This window comes from Ursus maritimus, unplaced genomic scaffold, assembly GCF_017311325.1.
Source record: "Ursus maritimus isolate PB19 unplaced genomic scaffold, ASM1731132v1 scaffold_2, whole genome shotgun sequence".
Taxonomy (NCBI): Eukaryota; Metazoa; Chordata; class Mammalia; order Carnivora; family Ursidae; genus Ursus; species Ursus maritimus.
The window spans coordinates 66,997,600-67,022,539 of NW_024424452.1; the positions used below are offsets into that span (position 1 = coordinate 66,997,600).

The window sequence follows — 24,940 nt, forward strand, 5'->3', positions numbered from 1 at the left end:
TATTAGCAATAGTTCAATGCAGGTGGTGGGTATAGAGTTGTTTACAGTTCTAAGCTTTCAACTTTTGTGTGTGTGTGGTTTTTTTTTAGTTTTTATTTTAATTCCAGTTAGTTAACATACAGTATTATATTAGTTTCAGGTGTACAGTATAGTAATTCTCCACTTCCATACATCACCTGGTGCTCATCACGACAGGTGCATTCCTGAATCCCCATCACCTGTTTCACCCATCACCCTACCTCAAGCTTTTGATTTTTCTGAATGTTTGAAATTTTTCTTAATTAAAGGACTTGGAAAAAATATGACAGGCTAGGAGTAAGGGACTATGAGCAGCAATGGGGAGCAAAATCTTGCTAATATTCCTTAAATCCCTGAGACAGTTGACGGGGAGAATGAGTGGTGCATTCTCTAAGGACTTAGAAAGGTGATTACCTTAGGGTAGTGATTCTCAACCTTTGTCACTTCCAAACAGGAGCATGGAAAATAATATTTGTATGGCATACTGGGGTAACAACTGGAAAAGACTTGAGGCATCCACATGGGGCTTAATGAAAAAAATCATGCATTTCCTGTATGATTTTTAAAAGAAAACAGTATTAGGAAATTTGTAAATGATGAATTTATATATAGAAAAGTTCCAAATGTACTTAAACATTTTTAATGAAGAACTTTAGCTTGCTTCCCAGAATACTTTTATTTCTTTATTTATATTTTTTAAAAGTAAGCTCTATGCCCAAAGTGGGACTTGAACTCAGGACCCTGAGATCAAGAGTTGCCTGTTCTACCAACTGAACCAGCCAGGTGCCTCCCCTCAGAATACTTTTTAATATCAGATTTTATGCTTTAGTTTTTGATAGTCTACCACCAATGAGAAGCTTTGTTCAAACAAAAGTATAAAAGCACTTTTCTCAAACATTAAAAAATAATAACAATTGAAATTATGTTTATATAATCTAAGAATGTATCCTTTAATTGACATATATAATGTAGAAAATTTTGTAACAATATAAACTTTTTTAATTCGTTTGAACTTTCTCATATCAATTTATTTACAGGCATGTGTTGTTAGAGCCAGGTAGCAAGCTACAAAAGGGCACATCATCTGCCGAGGGACAGAAGTAGGCCATTTATGTGAAGATAAAGATTTGGGGCTGCTACCTGGAGCCATGAGTCCCCCCAGTCCCTGATCACGATGCTCCTTGGAGTGCATTTGGTATAGGGCTGCTATGGGAGCCCATGTGGTAGATTACCATGTCGGTGATGTGGGGCAGTGGGTGTCTGATGGCATTTGTGGTGCTTGCCACCTGTGCAGACCAAGGGGCATGCCATCAGATCCTGTACTCCTCTAAGCCTCCTTCCGGGAAGCCCTGGACTAGATACTCTCAGCTGCGTGACCTCATCTGGCCACAGTGAAAGATGAGAGGATCAGTATTTTTGGCGCCCCTGTTGTCCATTCACATCTTGCTAGTAACGTCCAGTAGGTGAGGATTCCTGAGTTAGGGAAGTTCCAGATTCCAATTAAGGCATTAATTATTCCTGACAGATGAGAATTGGAAAAAGGAGATTCCACGATCGAGTACATTTGGGAAATGCTGTGTTAAAGTGAACAGGTGTCTTTACTGTAGGACATCCTGAAGACTTTAATGTAGGAGCACACGTTGCACGTCTCCAAGAGGAGACTTAACAACGGTCAAGGTTGCCCAAAAATGTTGATCATTGGAGTCTTTTATTGAGAATCATCTTGAGGAATGGGTGTGAAACAGAGCACACTGTAGAAAATGTAGAAAATACTGAAAAGAAGGTATTAAAAGTTAGTGCCCATTCTTAATATGCAAAGTTAGATGTAGAAATGGAAGGCCTTCAGGTGTAAGTGATACCTGTTTTGGGACACAAGTCAGCACAAGGTTTGCTGGTCAAAGACTGGCGCTCGAATCTATTAAATAGTAATAATGTTTTTAAAACCAAAAATTATCGTTACTGCTTTATGCATTAAAGTTGCTTTGGTAGTTGGTCAGTGGCGTAAGTCATGAAGAGGAAATAAAAAGTATAAATTTTGGGGGTGCCTGGGTGGCTCAGTTGTTAAGCGTCTGCCTTCAGCCCAGGGCGTGATCCCAGGGTCCTGGGATCGAGCCCCGCATCGGGCTCCCTGCTCCGCTGGGAGCCTGCTTCTTCCTCTCCCACTCCCCCTGCTTGGGTTCCCTCTCTCGCTGGCTATCTCTCTCTCTCTCTGTCAAATAAATAAAATCTTTTTAAAAAAGTATAAATTTTGGAAGTAAGAGACAAAATTGTATTATCAGAAAACATAACTGAAAAAGGATTATAATTAATAAAATTTTTCAGGAAATAGATGCATGTGGCATAAATAGCAGCAGCAAAACACTCAACATCGACCTCAACTGCCAGAAATTAGGGTTTAAAAAAAGATTCCCTCACAGTAGCTTCAAAACTCATGAAATACTCAGGCATAGTCTTCTTGGAGAATTGTACATGACTTATATGAGGAAAACCTTAACGTGCAGTGTTTAATTTAGAGATCTCTTGATGTGAGAATGACATATTTTAAAATGTTAATTCTTCTTAACATATAGCTTCACTGCAATAGTAATACAACTCCCAATGGTATTTATTTGGAATTTCTAAATTTCTTTTGGAAGAATAAACTGGTGAAAATATTAATGAACATTCCTAAAAAGAAGACCAAATCAATGGCAACAAATAAAATAGTATGGTAATTGCACAACACTAGAAATGCCCATCAGAATGGAATCCGTAGAGTAGATATTCAATAGGAGTGGTCTCCGCCAAACAGGACACCAGATCACGTTATGAAGTAGGAGGAAATATATCAAGTGCTTAGTAAATTAGAAATTACTAAACTAAGATTAGAAGTTAGTCTGTCACTTCGAATCAAGTAAAAATAAATTTCATATGTATGAAAGAGTAAAATGTATTTTTAAATTGTAGGAAAAAATAGAATTGAGTATTCACCAAATCTCCAGAAAAAGGATGATTTTCTCCCTCCTCGGTCCTTTCAAAGCATAAATTCCTTTCCTTTTCCTTTCCTTTCTTTTCCTTTCTTTCTAAATGTAATTATAATGTTTTCTTCACACCCACTGAATTGCCTTGCTTACACATTGGGCTGCGTGGATCCTTTATTTAGACGCAGATTAAATGTCAGAACAATTCCTCTCGGCAGAATTTTTAGGTAGTATGAAAATCACTTGTGCTTGACCTAGGGATGTGACAGCAGTGCGATATAGAGCAGATTTTACACAGAACCGTCTGGCGTTGAGGTAGGCTGCCCACAGGGGGCTCTGTGTCTTGCGGAGCTCGTCAGGTGAGAGCTAGAGAACCACGCGTCATGCGTGTTGTAGGGAGTATTCACAATCCCAGTCAGGAGTTGAGCTGAACCTCCAGTATTCCTCCTGACCTTCTACCCCACGAACAGCCAGATGGAAGAGGTTCATAGGGCGAGGTAGGCGGGCCAGGGTATGCAGCTTCTGTGCCTTTGCTAGGTGGGCCACTGTCCCCAGGACTTCCACATGGAAGGTCCTCAGAGGATAAGTTTCAGAAATCGAAACGATAAGAAGAAAACCCATCTGATGTGACTACCTAAAAATAAAAGATAATGCACTTTTTAAATGACCTTAAAATTAAACAACATCATGATAAAAACCCTCAACAAAGTCGGTTTAAAGGGAACATACCTCTACATAATAAAGGCCATCTATGAAAAACCCACAGCTAATATCCTCAATGGGGAAAAACTGAGTGCTTTTCCTCTGTGGTCAGGAACAAGACAGGGATGTCCACTCTCACCACTATTATTTAACATAGAACTGGAAGTCCTAGTCACAGCAGTCAGACAACAAAAAGAAATAAAGAGCATCCCAATCTGCAAGGGAGAAGCAAAACTTTCACTATTTGCAGATGACAGGATACTCTATATGAAAAACCTGAAAAACTCCACCAAAAAACTGCTAGAACTTATATACGAATTCAGTAAAGTCACAGGATACAAATTCAATGTACAGAAATCTGTTGCATTTCTATACACCAGTAATGAAGCAGCAGAAGGAGAGATTCAGGAATCTATCCCATTTACAATTGCACCAAAAACAATAAGATACTAGGACTAAACCTAACCAAAGAAGTGAAAGATCTGTACTCCGAAAACTACAAAACATTGATGAAACAAATTGAAGAGGATACTAAGAAATGGAAACACATTCTATATTTATGGATTGGAAGAACAAATATTGTGAAAATGTCTCTACTACCCAAAGCAATCTACACATTTAATGCAATCCCTATAAAAATACTAATAGCATTTTTTCACAGAGCTAGAACAAACAATCCTAAAATTTGCGTGGAACCAGAAAAGACCCAGAATAGCTAAAGCAATCTTGAAAAGGAAAAGCAAAGGTGGAGGCATCACAATTCTGGACTTCAAGCTATATTTACAAGCTGTAGTGATCAAAACAGTATGGTACTGGCACAAAAACAGACACACAGATCAATGGAACAGAATATAAAACCCAGAAATGAACCCACAACTATATGGTCAATTAATCTTTGACAAAGAAGGAAAGAATATCCAATGGGAAAAAGACAAATTGTGTTGGGAAAACTGGACAATATGCAGAGGAATGAAATGGGACCACTTTCTTAACACCAGAAAAAAAATTTTGAAATGAGTTAAAGATAAATGTGAGACCTGAAACCATAAAAATTCTAGAGGAGAACACAGGTAAGTAACCTCTTTGACATTGGCTCTAACAACATTCTTCTAGATATGTCTCCTGAGGCAAGGGAAACAAAAGCAAAAATAAACTATTGGGACTTCATCAAAATAAAAGCTTCTGCACATTGAAGGAAATAACAAAACTAAAAGGCAACCTTTGGAATGGGAGAAGATATTTGCAAATGACATATCTGATAAAAGGTCAGTACCCAATATATATAAAGAGCTCGTAAAAGCTGACACTCAGAAGACATAATCCAGTTAAAAAATGGGCAGAAGACATGAATAGACATTTTTCCAAAGAAGACATGCAGATGGCCAACAGACACAGGAAAAGATGCTCAACATCACTGATCAGAGAAATATGAATCAAAACTACAATGACATATTACCTCACACCTGTCAAAATGGCTAAACTCAACAACAAGAAACAACAGGTGTTTTCAAGGATGTGGAGAAAGGGGAACCCTCGTGCACTGTTGGTGAGAATGCAAACTGGTATAGCCAGTCTGGAAAACAGTATGGAGATTCCTCAAAAGGTTAAAAATAGAGCTACCCTACGAGCCAGCAATTGCACTACTAGGTATTTATCCAAAAAATACAAACATAGTGATTCAAAAGGGCATGTGCACCCCAATGTTTATAGCAGCAATGTCCACAATAGCCAAACTATGGAAACAGCCCAGGTGTCCACTGACAGATGGATGGATAAAGAAGAGGTGGTGTGTGTGTATGTATATATATGTATATATGTATATATATGTATATATATATACATGTATATATATATGTATATATATGTATATATATATATACATGTATACACACACACACACACACAATGGAATATTACTCAACCATGAAAGAGAGTGAAATCTTGCCATTTGCAATGACATGGATGGAGCTAGGGAGCATGATGCTAAGTAAAATAAGTCAGGAAAAGAGAAATACCCTATGATTTCACTCTTATGTGGAATTTAAGAAACAAAATAAACAAGCAAAGGGAAAATAAGAAAGAGAGACAAACCAAGAAATGATTCTTAATTATGGAGAACAAACTGATGGTTACCAGGTGGGGGTTGGGGGGCAGTGGGATGGGTGAAAAAAGTGATGGGGATTAAGGAGTGCACTTGTGATGAGCACTGGGTGTTGTATGGAAATGTTGAATCACTATATTGTATTCCTGAAACTAATATTACATGGCATGGTAACTGGAATTTGAATAAAAACTTAAAAAATAAATAAAATGACCTTAAATTTAAAAAGCAGACATCATCTTGTGCATTGGCAGTGTGATAACCCGTGAAACAATATTATGACTAATTAGAACCTTCCCAATAGGCCACACAAATTCAACTGTATTCAACTCATTGTATTTCAGTGAAATAAAAAGACAGACTCACCAAGATGAATTGGGCAAGACTGTGCAGTAAAGAATAATTATAACAATGGACAACTGGAGACAACCGGAATGTCTACAGTTAGAGGGTTGGCTAAATAAATTATGATAGAGCTCTGTATTGGAATAGCAAACAGTCACTAAAAGTGATACCGTAATCAGTATTCTTTTGAGAATGCAAGATGCTCGCAGTTTATTGTTGAGTGAAAATTAGGTTAGGAGACAACAGTACGAGTCGCTAACCCTGTGTGGTAGGATTCAAAGGGATTTTTACTTAGTCTAAACTCTTTCTTACATATCCTTTTTTCCCTCCGGTAATCATGTATGATATTGATGATCAGCAAGGATATGAAACTGGTTTTATTTTAGAAGAACAAATGCAAACAACAGACCTGAAAAATTGTTTGCAGTAATTATGACACGGGGTTAAGTGTTCATTATTTAAAGAGCACATACAAACTGCTAAGAAAAAAATGGAAGATCCTAGTGGGAGTGAGCAGAGAGCAAGAACAGGTAGCTCACAGCAGCGAGCAGAGGCCACAAACACACGTGTGGATCATCGTTCAGAACCACTTGTAATCAAGGAAGTATAAATTTAAATAATGAGATAATAGGGGGTTTTTTGGTTATTAAATTAGCAAAAGGGGTTCACTGCCATATTTTTTATGCTAAAGAAAAATTAATATCAATAAATTGTGGTATATGCTTTGGGTACTGTTAAAAATGGAAGGTTACATAGGTTATATTGTAGCCTGGAAAAGTATAATATTTGAGTGAAGTGATTAGGAGTGATGGGTTTTTAAACTAAAGAGTACCAGCAGTTAGGGAGGTGGGGGGTGGAGTGTGGGAGAGAGTAGGATTCCTCAAGTGAGAAAGATCTGGTTCAGTCCAGCTCTGCCACTTGGCAACTCTGTGATCTTAAACTAGTTGCTTAACCTCTCTGAGCTTTATTTTATTTGTTTTGTTTGTGTGTTTTTTGGTTTTTTGTTTTTTGTTTTGAGAGAGAGAGAAAGAGAGCGCGAGTGAGGGGAGAGGCAGAAGGAGAGGGAGAGAGAGAGTCCTAAGCAGCTCCATGCCCAGCATGAGGATCTTGAGGCAGGGCTTGGTTCCACGATCCGGAGATCATGACCCAAGCCGAGGTCAAGAGTCTGATGCTCAACCGACTGAGGCCCCCAGGCGCCCCAGACCTCTCTGAGCTTTGCTCGAGACTTACGTCTGGTTACAAATGTAGATAGAGCACCTGACCCAGAATCTGGTACATAGTGTTTCATTCAGTAGGTTTCCATTGAGTGAATGAATGGTAGTTCTTAAATGATACATGTAAAAATTTGTGTGTGCAGAAAGATTGGAGGAAAATATAGCAAAGTGATTAGTGGTTACACCTAGGGAATATGAGTTGATTTTTTCCCATTTTCTACAATTTGATGGTATTGTATTTATAATTAAAATGAGTATGTGAACTGAATCTCTCCCTTTCTGGGTGTCCTATGTTACTATTTGAAAAATAAATTTTGAGACTTGATTGCATTATTTTTCCCTTTATTCTTCCACCCAGCCAAACACCTCGGAGTCAACCTCATCTGCTTTCTTTTCCTCTATCAGCAAGTCTTACTGTCTCTGCCCTTTAGAATATATCCAGAATCCTATCATTTCTTACCATCTCCAACTGCTTCTATCCTCGTCCCTGCCACCGTGAGACTCTCTGTAGAATACTGCAGTAACGTCCTAACTGGTCTCTCCTTCCACCGTTGTCCCTTTCCAGTATATTCTTAAGATTATAGCTGAAGTGAATATAAGCCAGGCCATGTCACAGCACGGCTTAGAACCCTCCAGTGGTTCCTCATCCCATTTAAAGTAGAAGACAAAACCCTGGAAGCAGTATGCAGAGACCTGTAGAACCTGTCCTCCACTCCCAAATTCACACCTTTCTGACCTGATTTCCTCTCATTCTGCTTCTGCGGTTCTATTTGCCTAAAAACTCCTCCTGTAGATATTCATAAGGCTGGCTCTTTCTCCTGCGCAGAAGTCACTTTATCACTAAGGAGGCCTTTGCAAACCAACCCCCCACCCCTTTCTCACGATCCCCTCCCCCAAGCACTCTGTTTTAATAATAAACAGATAAACTCTTATTTAAAATAAACTCTTATTTAAAAATAAAGCACACTTTATTTTTTCCAGCACCGCTTAACTTACAGTGCATTTTTACCAAATACGTATAAGCCTATATGTCTTCCCCAATAAAAACAGCTCCGTGGAGGTAGGGGTTTTGTCTGTTTTGTTCCTTGCTCTAACGTTAGCACTTAGAATAGTGTCTAGCACCGAGTAGAGACTTTTTCATTGTTTTTTTATAAGTAAATCTTAGTCTCAAAACTAGTTTGAAAGCCCTTTGAGAGAGTGTGTGGTGTTGCTCTTGCATACCTCCCACCCCCCAACTTCAGCTCCCCTCAAGCCCACAATAAAGCACAGCAGGTGAGCACACCAGTGAGCCACAGTCTGCCCATAGTGTTGGCTTCCTTCCGCCCCTTGGGCTGGGACTCTGCCCGGACTGCTGGAGGTGGAAGATAGGCTGTGTTGGATGCGTTCTGTGTCTGGATCGGCGTGGTGGCCCCGTGATTGTGGACACATGTAAACCCCTGACGCTGTGTACTCAAGAGTAGGCAGCTCTGGTGCTGTGCTGTGTGTGTCTCGAGCCGCAGGGAATGAGAGTTCGCTGTTCCTTGCTAAGGGTGTGGGGTCAGGTGGTGGTTTTGGAAGGCCTCTTAGAGGAAGGTGAGCATGCTATGTGATGTTAAGATTAGGAACATTCGGCACGCTCTTCCTCATTGAGAATTTCTAGCTCAGTGGCTGAGATTTTTGTTTTGAATTAGAAGGTCAAGTAAAACACTTTTTATTTACTTTGTCTTTTGCAGAGATAATTGTAGCAGAATATCACAAGAAAATCAAGGACGCTTTTGAAGTGTTTGACCACGAGGCAAATAATACAGTGGATGTGAGGTTTGGCAATGTTTTCTTTGTTCTACTTCTAAATTACTGATACAACTCATACAGTGGAAGAGGGCACTTGTCCTTTTTTCAGTCCTTGAATTTATTATGCTATCTATTTATTTGAGAGAGAGAGAGTGCTTGGGGGCACGTGAGTGGGGGGAGGGCAGAGGGAGACAATCTTCAACGAGACTCTGCTGAGTGTGGTGCCCGATGTGGGGCTCGATCCTTCGACCCCTGAGATCATGACCCGAGCCGAAAGCAAGAGTTGGACTCTTAACCGACTGAGCCACCCAGGTGCCCCTTATTATGCTATTTAAGTGTTTTATTTTCCTGTGCTCTGTGAAAGGTCTTTACTATCGCTTCAGATCAATACTGATTCTTTACAGTCTGGTGAAAAGAATATCCACATTGCCCATTTCAGCCTGTAGACTGTAAGTTCTGTGGGGGAGGTAAACTCTGCTGGGGCATTAGTGCTAGAGACTTCGTTGGTGCTCACTAAATAATTGTTGAGTGAATGAACTGAATTTGCTTTTAAAATAAATAAGTATAGGGCGCCTGGGTGGCTCAGTCGGTTGAGCCTCGGACTCTTGGTTTTGGCTCAGGTGGTGATCTCAGGGTGGTGAGATCGAGCCCCGTGCTGGGCTCTGAGCTTAGTGCGGAGTCTGCTTGAGATCCTCTCCTTCTCCCTCTGCCCCTCCCGCTCGTGCTTGCTCTCAAATAAATAAATAAATCTTTACAAAATAAGATAAAATAAATATGTATTACCATCTATGAATTAGAAAGATTAATAATGCTTAAACAGTGATGTACTCCCCAAGTAAAATAGCAGAAAGACCCCAAACGGAAGAACATGAAAGATGAGGGAGAGACATGACTTCTGGTAGATCAGGAGTGGAGCGAAGGAGACAGAATAGTTTGAGACCAGAAAGGAAACGGAAAGGCAGAGGAGACTGTCCAGGAGAACAACAGAAGTTGTAGGACCCGGGCCGGGTACGTCACGGAGCGGCCACGAAACCGTTCTGCTGGGAGGGCGAGCTAAGTGAGGAGCCCTGGGTGGGTCATAGTCTCAAAACTCAGAACGAGTACACGAGGCTAGCAGAGCTGGGGGAAGAGACAAAAGTGGAACTGGAAAGGAACAGTGTGAGGCTTATCCGTGGGTGCCGTCATTTCCAGGACTAGTCAAGGGCCCAAGTGCTTTAAACTGCAGCTAAACCAGAGGAACAGTATGTGATTTTATTTTATTTGTGACAAGTTGTCACTATACGTATTGTTTAGTTTCTTACACCAAAGTGTAAGGCCCGAGGTATGATTGCAGGGGAGGAGACCGAGAGGAAGTCCAGTTCATTACTTTATAGTAGCACCTTGTAAAGCGTAGCTCTATACCTCGTCTGTGTTCATGGGCCTTACGGCAGGGTAAGGGTGAGAATTACGTTCCAGAACCACCGCCGTAGTCGGCCTTGCGTGAGCCTTGGCTCAGCTATTGCCAAGGAAGTGTGCGGGTCACGTGCTGGGCTCCAGGTGCTCGGGCCACCGTGCAGGCTGTGTGAGTGACCCTGGAGTGTGAGTGTCCTGGGAGGAAAATGACTGGGTGGGGCGGTGGTGGCGGTGATAGGGTTTGGGATGGGGTGGGGAGCACGCAGCTCGCGCGACCAAATCCCTGGATGGCCTTTGCCTCAGACCCCTCGCTGAAGCTGCAGGGTTCTCCCGGGGGCAAGGGAGAGAGGGACTGTGAGAGAGGTCAGGGAAAGCCGGAGGAAGACCAGGAGAGCTTTATGAGAGAGAAGGGGTGCAGAGAAGAGAAGCCAGCGTTTACTCAAGGCTTGTGGGCTGGCAAAAGGCCTGTAGTTGGGTGCAGGGGGCCCATGTACGTGACCTCATCTTAGTCTTTTTATTTGTGCGGTAAGAGTTGGCATTTCCAGTTTCTGGAAACAAAGAAAATGTAAATAGTCTGCTCAAGGTCATATCAGGGTTTTAAAATCCCAAGTCTTCTGCCATGCCCCGTTGCCCGCTCCCTCCAACCCCCCTCCACTCCTCACCCTTTGCAGACCTCCTGGACCTATCTCCTGCTTTGGGCCTCCAGACAGGAGCAGTGAAAAGAAAACCTCCCGACTCTCTTAGAGCACTGATGCCAGGTCTTTTTTGGGTAAAAGGGCTAATTCAGGAAAAACAGACATGCTTATGGGATGCATCTTTTTCCCATTCAAAATCTAAGAATTTTACTGAGGCTCCAAGGGAAAGTGTATGTTTTTACAACCTAAATTGTCTACTTTATTTCGTAAAGAAGATTACAAAGAAAATTGGCATTATTTTTCTCACTAAAATATTAATGCTGTGCCTATTCGAAGAGTAGCAACAGGGATGGGTGTAGCTTCCTAATCTTATCCCTTCTGTTAATTTGTATGTTCCCATGCAGCTGGCATCCTTACCATGTGCTCTTTATGGGACAGAGAAGCAAAGTGACTTGCCCAAGAGTTAGCAGCAGTCAGAGCTCAAAGTAGTTCCTTCTGTTTCGGCAGCTGCACAGCAGCCCCAGACGAGACCCTCGGAACGCAGGGACGGGTGAGATCTGGTCCTGCCTTTCCCAGCCTCGCCCGCTTTTTATTGTAAAAACAGTAATCCGGCTATAATTTATTTTGGCATGTGATTAAAAGTGAAGGTCTAAATACAGACTTTCCCCCTCCAAATTGCTAACCAGTTCATTTTATTTACATCGTGAATCGTTACGCCTACTTTATAATATACTGCATTTTCTATAACTGAGTCTAATTCAGGCTATGTATTCTGATCTATTGCTTTACCTTTCAGTCTTCTACTAGGTCAGTCCAATACTAATTGCTATAAATTTATTTTTTAAAAAAAGATTTTATTTCTTTATTTATTTGAGAGAGAGATAGAGCACAAGCCGGGGGAGTGGCAGGTAGAGGGAGAGGGAGAAACAGGCTCTTGCTGAGCAGGGAGCCCAATGCCGGACTTGATCCCAGGACCCTGGGATCATGACCTGAGCCGAAGGCAGATGCTCAACCGACTGAGCCACCCAGGCGTCCCTAATTGCTATAAATTTAAAATGTGCTTTAATATCTGATAGAACTAGGCTCTTTATTACTCTTCTTTTTAAACATTTTAATTAATTGAAAAACATGTAATTGAAAAAAAAAACAAGACATGAAAACAACCCAATTGTTCATCGATGGATGAATGGATAAAGAACTTATGGTGTGTGTGTGTGTGTGTGTGTGTGTGTGTGTATATATAAAATATTATTCAGCCATAAAAATGAGGAAATCCTGCTGTTTGTGACAACATGGTTGAATCCTGAGGGAATTACGCTAAGTGAAATAAGAGAAAGACAAACACCCTATGATTCCACGTATATGTAGAATTTAAATACAAACAATCAAGAAAACGAACTCGGAGGAAGAGCTCCGACGTGCTGTTACAGCGGAGGATGGAGGGAGGAGCTGGTTAAAAGGTGCGAGCATCTAGTCTGAGCCCTAGAATGAGTGCCAGGGACGTAATGCCGTAAAGTACGGCAGGGCGAGCACACCTAACGCTGCTGTGTGGTTTATGGGGAAGCTGCGAGGAAGGTAAATCCTGCGAGTTCTCATCACAAGACCTTTTTTTTTCTTATTTATTTTTTAATTGTGTCTGTGTAAGAAGATAAATGTTAGTTGAACCTTTTGTGGTCATCATGTCCCAACCTCCATAAATCAAACCATCACATATGCCTTAAACTTACACAGCAATCGATATATGTTGATTTTTTCTCAAGAAAACTGGAAGAAAAAGAAAGACTTGAAGGCAGAATTCTATGTACAAAGTGGTGTAGAGAAGCGCCGGATGGAGTGAGAGTCCAGAGACACAGATAGTGGCGCGGTTTGGGCAGGAGAGAGAGCTGTTCTAGAGGGGCTTCGAGCACATTTGGCTGTGTCTCCCCTACCCTGTAGGCATGGCGCCATTTTCCTTGTAGGACAGACCTGGGCCCCCTTACGGAGGAGTTTTGTGGTGGTTACTCTCCCTTCTCCTTACCTCTGCTTTGCACGAATTGAAAGATGGAATTTGAAACTGTAGTACTACGTAAAACCTCATGAAATGGGCCCCTGCTGCTTTCCTCCTGGCTCGGAGGGGCAACCTTGGGGCCGGAATCAGACCACCTGGGCTCCACTCCTGGCTCTGTGACCGAGTAACTTACTTTTTGCCTTCACCTCATAGGAAGGACCCTTTCAGGGGTCTGGAAAGTCAAAACCATTTTTATAATAAATCTAAGGCAGTATTTGCTATTTTCATTCTCATTTTTTCACAAGTATATATTGGAGTTTTTGAAAAGCTGCATGATGTGTGATATTGCAACAGATTGGATGCCGAACCAGATATGAGAATCCAGCTGTCTTCTGTGAAGCCAGACATTACGGAGATTTGCAAACATGTAAAATGGTGCCATTCTTCTAATTAAATTTGTTCTTGTGGAAAATATAGTTATTTTTCATAAAATTATGTTATTTACCCACACTTATAATGGATTTATTTATTATTTCTGAAGGAAAATTTTAAAGTATCTAAAAAAGATTTCTAAGTGAATATCTAAAAATTTTTCAAGGTTTAATTTCTAATATGGTAAATATAAATACAACCCACATAAGGAAAAGCTTTCTGAGGATCTCCATCATTTTTAAGAATGCAAAAGGCGTTCTGAAGCCCAAAATATGAGAACCACTTTGTCAGTGGACACTTTTTTTAAAAGAGCTTATTTATTTATTAGAGAGAGAGTGTGTACAGAGGGAGAGTGAGAGGGAGAAGCAGACTCCCCACTGAGCAGAGAGCCCGATGTGGGACTTGATTCCAAGACCCTAATTCGGGATCATGCCGTGAGCCAAAGGCAGATGCTCAACCCACTGAGCCCCCCAGGCGCCACTCAGTGGACATTTTTAAGCTCTTAGAACAATATTAGCTCAGAACAAATTACTTTGGGATTTAAAACTTAGAAACAAATTAGGTATTATTATTATTAGTAGTACACTTTATATTCTTGAAGTAAATAATTTAGAGTTGTTTTTCCTCTATTTACTTTAGATTAATAATTATACATAACAAACCTCTCATAAGAATTTTTTATGTATTTCTGTGCATTCTGTTTTGATCTTTTAAGTTTTGAAGTAGTTCATTTTCCTTGTTAGTTTTTGAAAGTTGGCACCTTGAAAAACATTGAGGCAGGTTTTTAAAAAATAACACTAATTGGGGGCATTTTAATTTTGCCTCATATAAAACCTAGAACATAATACATTTTGACTTATGTACATTTTCCTGCTCTGTGTTAAGATTTCAATCAATCAGACTGATTGAAAATCAAGTTTTTGAATAGATAATATATAGACACAGGATAAGATTCTAAAGGTACAAAAAGTAGTGATGGAGACATCTTTTCACCTCTAACTCATGGCTATCCAGTTCTTCCTTATTTTTTTTAAGATTTTATTTGTTTATTTATTTGTTTATTTATTTGAGAGAGAGAGTAAAGAGAGAGAGCATGTGCACAAACGGGGGGAGGGGCAAAGGGGAAGGGAGAGGGACAAACAGACTCTGTGCTGAATGTGGAGCCTGACGTGGGGTTCCGTCTCAGGAACCTGAGATCATGACCTGAGTTGAAACCAAGAGCCAGAGGCTTAACTGCCTGAGGCACACAGGCGCCCAATCCAGTTCCTCTTTGTTAACAATTTTTTTCCAGGGAGAGTCCATGCAGATACAAGTGTGTGTGTGTGTATACAACATAAAATTTAACATTAACCATTTTTAAGTGTATAGTTTAGTGACTTTAAGTACATTTACATTACTGCCATCCATCTCCAGAACTTTTTCATCTTCCCAGACCAAAACTCTGTACCCTTTAATTTTTTTTTCTAAAGATTTTTATTAGTCTCGCAGAGAAAGACAATTATCATATGGTTTCACTCATTTATGGAACATAAGAAGTAGGAAGATCTGTAGGAGAAGAAAGGGAAGAAGAAAGGGGGGGTAATCAGAAGGGGGAATGAACCATGAGAGACTGTGGACTCTGGGAAACAAACTGAGGGCTTCAGAGGGGAGGGGGCTGGGGGATTGGGATAGGCCGGTGATGGGTATTAAGGAGGGCACATATTGCATGGTGCACTGGGTGTTATACGCAAGTAATGAATCATGGAATTTTACATCAAAAACTAGGGATGTGCTGTATGGTGACTAACATAACATAATAAAAATTATTATTAAAAAAAGATTATTTATTTATTTGAGAGAGAGAGCATGAGTGGTGGGGAGGGGCAGAGGGAGAGGGACAAGCAGACTCCGTGCTGAGCGTGGAGCCCTGTGCAAGGCTTGATCCCACGACTCCAAGACTGTGACCTGAGCTGAAACCAAGAGCTAGGCACCCAACCAACTGAGCCACTCAGGTGCCCCAACTCTGTGCCTTTTAAACAGTAACTCCCCGTTCCTCCTCTCCGTCGCTCCTGGTAACCACTATTCTGCTTCCTGTCTCTTTAGTTTGACCATTCTAGGTACCTCACATAGGTGAAGTCCTACAACATTTGCCCTTTTGTGTCTGGCTTATTTCATTTAGCGAATGTCTTTAAGGTTCATCCATGTTGTGACATGTGTCAGAGTTTCATTCCTTCTTAAGGCTGCTTAATACTCTACTGTGTGTATTCACCATATTTTATTTATCCACCCTCTGTTCATGAACATTTGGGTTGTTACCGCCTTTTGGCTCTTTGAACAGTACTGCTATGGACATTGGTGTACAAATATTTGATCGGGTCCCTGCTTTCAGTTCTTTCGTTTGGTTACCCAGCGGTAGAATCACTAGATCATGCTGTCGTTCTCTGGGTAGTTGTTGCAGAAACCACCGTACTGTTTTCCGCAGGAGCTGCGTCATGTTACGTTTCTACCAGCAAAGCACAAGGGTTCCAGTCTCTCCAGGGCCTCGCCAGCACTTGTTGTTTTCTGTTTTTCATTTTTATCATAATGGGTGTAAAGTGGTATCTTGGTGTGGTTTTGATTTGCATTTGGTTAATGAGTAATGCTGTCGAGTATATTTGCTTGTGGACATCTTCTGCGGGGAAATGCCTGTTTAAGCCCTTTTCCCATTTTTAAATTGTATTGTTTGTTCTTTTTCATGTTGAGTTACAGGATATGTGTGTAGTTTTTACATAAGTGGTGAGAAACTAAATCTGCACTTTGCTTTTTTCACTTATCATAACTTTGTGATTATTACATAAGAGCTTCCTCATTTCATTATATGGAAGAAACATGATATACTGAATTAATCTCCTTTCAATAAGTAATCAGGTTTTTTCCAGGCTGTTGTTATGCTTGTCCATGTTGCTGAGAATATCTTATTATGCATGGTATTTTGCAAAAGTGAGAATTTTTCTTTAGGATAAATTCTTGGAGGTATATCAAAGTGCATGAATATTTTTGCTAGAGGTTGCTGTATTGACAGTGTATTCTGTTACTTCATTTTAGGAGCGTGTCTGTGTCCCTGCTTTCTCTCAAACAAAGTCAATTATCAAACTTTAGCATTTTTGTTAATGTGATACATGAAAAATAGAAACTCAGTGTTAATTTTCACTTCTCTAATTATGGACATCTTTCTGTATGTCTAAAAGTGATTTGTATTTCCTTTTGTTTGAACTGGCTGTTCATGGTCTTTCCCATTTTTTATTGAATTATTTGTTTCTTTATATATTAAAGATCTTAGCCATAGTGTGTGAAATGTATGCCATCTGTCTTTTGACTACTTTTACTTTCTGGTGTTCAGAAACTTAAAATAGTTAAATTACACACCATTTGAGTATGGATTTGATTTTTGGAAACAAACAAGTCATCAGAGTAGTTTTAATAGGATAAATTTAAGTTAGCCTGAATAAAGCTAGTATGGTAAAAAAGAAAAAACAACATTCCACAAGGAATGTCTCTAACGTAAAGAAGTGAATTAATTTTTCCATGTAACTGATAAATTTAATCTGAATGTCTCTCAAGTCTGAATCACAAACCAATCTAGTTTTTTTAACGTATGTTCTTTCATCTTTGACTCTAACAGAATAAAAGTATACTAGAAGTCGGTAGAGTCAGTTCTTGGCTCTATCATTTAATTTTTTTTACATTATTACAATATTATTGACTAAATTCCCTGTTCCGTACTTTTCATTTCTGTTACTTATTGGTTGTGTACTTAATCTCCTTCACCTGTTGCATCCACGTTCCTTCCCACCCCCTTTCTGGCAACCACCAGTTTGTTCTCTGTATTTAAGGGTCTGTTTGGTTTTTGTTTGCTTGTTCATTTGCTTTGTATTTGAGATTCCATATACAAGTGAGATTATACGGTGTTTGTCTTTCTCTGTCTGACTCCTCTCACTTAGCATAATGCCCTCCAGGTCTATCCATGTTGTTGCAAATGGCGAGATTTCATTCTTTTTTATGGCTAAGAAATATTCCAGTGTGTGTGTGTATCACATCTTCTCTATCCGTTCATCCGTCGATGGACACTTGGGTGGCTTCCATATCTTGGCTGTTGTAAAAAATGCTGCAGTAAATATGGGGGTGCAGATATCTTTTTGAATTAGTGTTTTGCTTTCTTTGGATAAATACCCAGTAGTGCAACTGCTGGAACATATGGTATTTCTATTTTTAATTTTTTTGAGGGTCTCCATTACTGTTTTCTACAGGGATTGCACCAATTTACATTCCTACCAACACTGCAGGAGGGTCCCCTTTTCTCTCCTTCTTTGCCAACATTTGTTATTTTTTGTCTTTTGAGACTAGCCATTCTGATTGGTGTGAGGTGGTATTTCATTGTGGTTTCAATTTGCATTTCCCTGAGCCCCTTTTCATGTGCCTGTTGGCCATCTGTATGTCTTCAGGAAAAAATGTCTAGTCAAGTCCTCTGCCCATTTTAATCAGATTATTGGGGGGTTTTTTTGGTGTTCCCTTGTATAAATCCTTTATATATTTTGGATATTAACCCCTTATTGGGTATATCATTTGCACATATCTTCTGCCGTTTGCTAGGTTGCCTTTCTGTTTTTGTTGATGGTTTCCGTCACTGTGAAAAAGCTTTTTATTTTGGCGTAGTTCCAATGGTTTATTTTTACTTTTGCTTCCCTTGCCAGAGGAGACATATCTATAAAAATGTTGCTAAGGGCAATGTCCAAGAGATTACTGTCTCTGTTTTCTTCTGGGAGTTTTATGGTTTCAGATCTTACATTCAGGTCTAATCCATTTTGAGGGGGGTTTTCTTGAGTATGGTGTAAGAAAGTGGTCCAGTTTCATCTTTTTTTGCATGTAGCTGTCCAGTTTTCCCAATGCAATTTATTGAAAAGACTGTCTTTCTCCGTTGCATATTCTTGCCTCTCTATACTCTTCTACTGATGTACGTGTTTGCTTTTGTGCCAGTACCGTACTGTTTTGATTACTATGATTGGATTTTTATGTGCCGCCCTTTTTTTTATTCGTTTTCATCATACCTGCATCACTTAAACCGCAGGAGTGCTGAGAGTAGCAAATGAAAAAATATGAAAGAATTTTGAAAAGTATATAAGGTCAGATCAAGTTATATATGTGTTTAACACTCCATTCTAATCAAGTCCAGAACAGACTGATCCTCAAGAATTTGGTGCGCCAGGATGATGTAGGGTCCAATCCTGGAATAAAAGTGCCGGTTGTCCTCTTTTCCCCAGCTATACCCATCTGTGCCCTTTGCAGAGTGACGTTATTGGTATTCTAGACTATTCTCTGTTTACTTTATTCTTGCCTCCACTATAGGAGATTTTTCCTAGTATTTTCTTGTTGTTTTCTTAGTCTTTGGGCAATTTTTTTGCAGCCCAGCAGCCCCAGGTGTCCTCCGGCTAATGCAGTGAGTCTCTTTTTCGTTGCTGCCATCTCAGCTCAGCATGAGTCTCTGAGGCTCGCAACACCCACTGTTCATCTTTCACACTGATAAGGAGACTTGAGTTTCTTAAGCAGTTGGCAGGAACTTTGAGTGTATTAGGTCGAAAATTCAATAAGAAGAAGGTAATAAGAACCTCTTTGTGATGGATTAGGGATCACTCTTCTGAAGAAGACTGGAGGTACCATAAATATTATTTCTACCTCTTCAGATTAATACTATGTTTGATGATAAGTTAATAGCAACATTTCACAATACATTTAATCAGGTAGTAGAAAGGGTGAGCAATATGAAGAGACTGCAGTTTCCCTCAACAGTTATTACCTGAGAAAGCTTGAGACTCAAAAGAGCTTTTGAAAAACTGTTCAAGTCAGTGGGTCTGTATTTGTACGATGGTGTACAAGAGGAATGGGATTGTTGGGCCCATAGACCCCTTGAAAGGGAATTAATTGTAAAAACTGGGGTCCATTCATACATAGTTCACACAGATGAGTGAAATGAATGATGAACTAGACTGGAGTATATAACTTGGATAAATTTCAAGAACAATGTTGAGTTAAAAAAAATTCCAGAAGGAAGCAAACGTTCTGATACAATATATGTAAATTTTAAACCTACAAAATAATAGTGTCTTTTGTTTATGAGTACAATGACATGTACGGGAATGATAAATATTATCCTCAGAAGAGTGATGGCATCTGAAGACAGAGGGGGAAGGGATGGAGAGTGCTACTTTAGCTGTTTTCTGCCATGTTTTATTGTTAGGGAAAAAATCTGAAGCAAATGTGGCAAAAGGTTAACATCGGCTAAATCTCAGTATTGGATAGATGGCTGTTATATTTTTTTCTGTACTTTTTCTGTAGTATTTCACAATCAATCATAAAAATAAATATTTTTTCAAGAGTGGTTTATATCTTGTCTTTTCACTATCTCACTTTCCAGTTGCTTTGTAAAAAATTGGTTTGCTTATGGGGACCTGGGTGGCCCAGTCGGTTGAGTGTGTTGAGTGTCTGACTCCTGATTTTGGCTCGAGTCATGTTCTCAGGGTCCTAGGATCAAGCCCTGTGTGTGTGTGGGGGGGGGGAGGGGGGTGGTGTTCTCTGCTCAGCCGGGTGTCTGCTTGTCTCCCTCTCCCTCTGCCCCTCCCCTAGCTCGCCAGCGCACATGGTCTCTCTCTAAAATAAATAAATCTTTAAAAAAATTGGTTTGCTTATAATGGCCCTTTTGACGAACTGTGATTAAATAATCACTTAAAGTTTAAAAAATCATCCCAAATCCTACCTCCTGAAAGAACAGTTGTTAATGTCAGACGAGTGTAGTTCTAGATGTCTTTTCACCCATGTGTAATAAGATACGTGGTTAGAAGGGTGGGGAGTTGATACCAAAGGAAGAGGAGGAATGGGCAGAAAGGAAAAAGAAAACATATGGAAGAAAAAAATCTAGAATATAATCTCCCTGAGGGCAGGACCTTCCGTCTGTTTTGCTCACTGCTGTATTTCAGCACCTAGGCCTGTGTTTGGTGCATAGCAGGTGCCCAGTATATGGATATTTATTAAATGCATGAAGGAAGAGACTATCTTATAAAAATACGATCACAATAACCATACTTTAAAACAATAAAAAGTATTAATTTAATTTTACTTGAATTAACAAAAGAAGAAAATAAATTTAAATTGAAGAAATTCTGGAATCTCAAATGTTTCCTGGTCATGAGACATTATTTTAAATTAAGAGAAGATAATGAGGAAAACATTAAGAGTTTGTAGTCACTGTGTGTGTTCTTTCTTTTAATTTATTTTTTATTTTTTATTTTAGAGAGAGAGAGAGAGGAGCAGAGGGAGAGGGACAAGGTGACTCCTCACTGATTGCAGAGCCTGGCTCCGGGCTTGATCTCACCACCCTGAGATCATGACCTGAGCCAAAGTCAAGAGTCAGACGTTCACCTGACTTTGCCACCCAGAAGCCCCACACTGTGTGTGTTCTTAACAAACTACCTATTTCAAGTATAAAAAGTGTCAGCTGACTCCCTCCTGTGGAGGATGCCGATGTTAGCACTTTTAAAATTCCTTCCATTTTTTTCCCTCCCTCAGTCCCCTGACTTATCTGACTGACAAGGTAGAGTACTCACACTTTGTTTAGTATTCACAAAATTTTGAAGTCTATTTTGTCTGTTTTTGAACGAACTTACTGCTGACCACCCTTTGCCCCCCATTCTGGTATTCTTTGATTTGTATCTGTCATCTGGATTCTCTTGTCAGTCTCTTGGGTATTTTTGCAAGTTTTTTAGTGTTCAAGATGTTTGCTTTATATTGAACTACTTTGTACTGGAATGACATAAGCTATGTCAGCATTGTGAACGGCTGCAAGGTGCACACCTTGCCATGTATGACTATACCATAATCTAACGTGGCTCCTGATTTTGGCCATTTAGGTTGCTTATAATATGATGCTACTGTTATGTCAGGGCTCAAGTTATTAATGTGGAATTGTTCAAAGACTGTAGCCCTTTCCCAGAATGCCAGCAAATAAATCCTGTAAGCCCAACATCCTTTCTCTTACCTTTTCCTGAAGAAGATTTTTCTCCTTTTTGGAAGATAGGGTGTCTTAATCTACATAATTAGGTTCTGAGAGTAGAATGGTGGGTGTGATGGGGTGACTAAGAAACTGCTATAGTCTGAATCTTTGTGTCCCCCCCCAATTTCATGTGTTGAAATCCTTTTTTTTTTTTTAAGATTTTTTTTTAAAGTTTATTTATTCGACAGAGATAGAGACAGCCAGCGAGAGAGGGAACCCAGGCAGGGGGAGTGGGAGAGGAAGAAGCAGGCTCATAGCGGAGGAGCCTGATGTGGGGCTCGATCCCATAACGCCGGGATCACGCCCTGAGCTGAAGGCAGACGCTTAACCGCTGTGCCACCCAGGCGCCCCCATGTGTTGAAATCCTAACCCCCACTGTGCTAGTATTAGGAGGTGGGGCCTCTGAGAGATGTTTAGGTCATGAGAACAGAGCCTTCGTGGGTGGGATTAGCCCCCAACAAAAGAGACCTGGGAGCTAGCCTGTCCCTCTGCCAAGTGAGGTTCCGGCAAAAAGACGCTACTTAGGGAGTGTGTTCTCGTACACCAATCTGCCTGCACCGGGACCTTGGACCCCCAGCCTCCAGCACTACAGGAAGTAAATGTTAGGTGTTTATACGCTCAGTTTATGGTATTTTGCTACGGCAGCCTGAACAGACTAAGAAACCCCCTCTCGCTGTGACAGGAAGAGGAGCTGGTCAAGGACGTTAAGGGGAAGAAAGATTTGAGAGAGAATAGTGGATCTTGGTGACGGGATATGAAGGGAGCAATCAGTAAAGGGGATTAAAATTAGAAGTACATATTTTAGGGGTGTCTGGGTGCTCAGTCAGTTGAGTGGCTGACACTTAATTTTGGCTCAGGTCATGATCTCAGGGTCCTGGGATCGAGCCCCACCTGGGGCTCTGCGCTCAGCAGAAAGTTGGCTTCGGGATTCTCTCTCTCTCCCTCTGCCTCCCCGCCCCCCCCCGCACCCCCCATCCCCCGCTTGCTCATTCTTTCTCTCTCTCTCAAAATAAATAAATAAATCTTTTAAAAAAAAACATTTTTTACATAGATAATGTATTTACATGGTTAAAAATTTGGAGAGAACAAAGTGCAGAGAAAAGTCTGTCTAACTCCCTTCCACCAGCCATCCAAGACCCCTCCGAAGTACTAGCAACTAAGGTGCTCATTTCTAGGAATCACTCCAGAAATATTCTATGCATACATATATATTATTTTCTTACCCCCCCTTTTTACTCAAATGGTTGCATACTTCATTGTATGGTACTGTTCTCTTGGGATGGGATCAAGCCCGTGATGAAGTTCACTTTAATGACTTCTCAGTAGCATTCAGGAGTCCAGAATGGCTGTAGTTTTCCAGGTTATTCTTAGTCTACGTGCATCAATGCGCTAAGTTTTAGCGTAGTGGAGGGCATCAGAAAGCCCAGTAAACTGTATCGCAGGTGCCATAGACGGGAGTTGATTAGTAGACTAGCACATAACAAACCAATAACTCTTGGATTCAGACTACCCTCTTAAGGGCACTTCATTTGCTGTGTGACAAAGAGGACCTTTTCTGTATTTAATAGCTTTGGAGGCCGACTTGCTTGACTCTGGATTATAGACATCGGTCTGTTGTGTTTCTTGTATTGTCCAGATCGGGGCGAGTTTGGTGTAGGCTGCACACACTAGGACCAGAGGCCGAGGAGTGCTGGTCTCAGGGAGTGTACTTCCCGGGGCCTCTGGGCGTGTACCCTCTGTGGCTTCCAGGTTCATATTCCTGCAGCCTCAACCCGTTCTCCTTAACATAGGAAATAAAATTTGATAAAATAAAAACTAAGACAAAGTAGTGATGGAGCAGAGCGCTAACGTAGACAGTGTCAGGGGGCTTTCTGTTGTAGGCCTGTGGAGAGAGATCGTATTTGGTTAAGTCGCCATCGCCAGTTAAAACAGCTATGTCTAGGGAAGCAGGTCAGATGGTACCAAGAACCGGAACCTGCATGTTCGGGAACTCTCACAAGGACTGTGGATTGTTCCCTGTGTGGTACAGTTACCCCCAAATCCTGATGAGATTGTATAAGCCTCATATGAGGCCATTTCAACCCAGTATTTAGGCGGTAGTGCTACTAATTCTCCTCGTCCCTGGTAGTGCTCGTGATTCAGGCCATGGTGGTTGACTGTGGTAGAGACTGGGTCGTCTAATTTGATTACCTGTCTTCCTGAGCACATAGGTAAACCATAACTCCCACATCCCTTGAAGATAGAGGAGGCTGGGAAGGATGGTGTGGCTGGGGTTCTGGCCAGTGGAATGTAGGTGGTAGTGATGTGTGCCACTCTTGGACCCAATCCTTAAACACCTCCCACGTGTGGTCCTCCGTGTTTTCTCCCCTTCTGGCTGGACACATACAAGCAAGTGACGTTGGAAGCCTTGTGTTGAAAATGATGGAACCACAAGATGGAAGGAGCTGGGTCCTTGAATGATTCTTTGGAGCAAAGCCATTCTTTGAGGATAATTCATTTGGATTTAATAAAAGCCTCCATAAGCGTAGCAAGACACTGGCTGTTGGAGTTTGTTGTAGTGGTGGCCATTATCCTCACAGAGTGGAACCCAAGGAAGGGTTTGGGGCCCCTAGATATCTTAGCAAGCTATGTCCTAGGGTGTAGTCGGTTGAAGAAGGCTGATGGTGAATAGAGGAAGAGCCTGACGTCATTGTTTGCTACTCCTGTCAAGCATGACGTGAAAAATGTCTCCTTTACGACTTACCCTACAAATCACAAACTATGCAGATCAGATATATTTGTGATTGCATAAAAAGTCTGGGAGGTGTTTGAAATTGCCCCAGATCTCCTTGGGGGGAGTGAGGTGGGCAGTAGGGGTTAGTGTTCCGTGTTCTACAAATTCCACCCAGAGGGAGCGGCAGAAACTTCATACTATTTCCTCTATAGAGATAGTACGGCCAGATGTCTAAATCTGTTCTTTCCCTGGGGGAGGTGAGAAAGATGGGACTGTTCTGGATGCTATTCGAGTGGCTGTGAAAGGGAGATTTGGTTACGCTAGCAGGGTCCCAAGGAGCATGGGAATTCATTATTCGTGCCTTTGAGGGACTCCTAAACAAGTGTTTGGAAGTGTCACTGCATAATGCAGTGAGGAGACCAGGCCAAAAGCCAGGCTGCAAGTGCTGTAATTCGAGTCGGCTTTTGGTTAATTTAAAGGCATGGTAGCGACACCAGCTCCCAACCCGTAGCCTTCGTCGGTTTCATTTTCTGAATTACTGAGAAGTGATACTCAAATGTCCATCTTTTTTTTTTTTTTTTTTTTTCCTGAAAACTACTAGTGCATTTTGCA

At 40.8% G+C, this 24,940-nt stretch overlaps 1 protein-coding gene across 1 annotated transcript in view; it reads left to right on the forward strand.

Annotated features, from left to right (window-relative positions):
• Positions 1 to 8,842: 8,842 nt before the first annotated feature.
• EFCAB2 (EF-hand calcium binding domain 2) overlaps positions 8,843 to 24,940 on the forward strand; it is a 55,374-nt gene continuing 39,276 nt past the window's right edge. Inside the window, exons 1-2 of the mRNA XM_040634489.1 lie at positions 8,843 to 8,912; positions 9,053 to 9,137. Of these exons, the coding sequence (XP_040490423.1) occupies positions 8,843 to 8,912; positions 9,053 to 9,137 (155 nt within the window). The remainder of the gene's footprint in view (positions 8,913 to 9,052; positions 9,138 to 24,940) is intronic.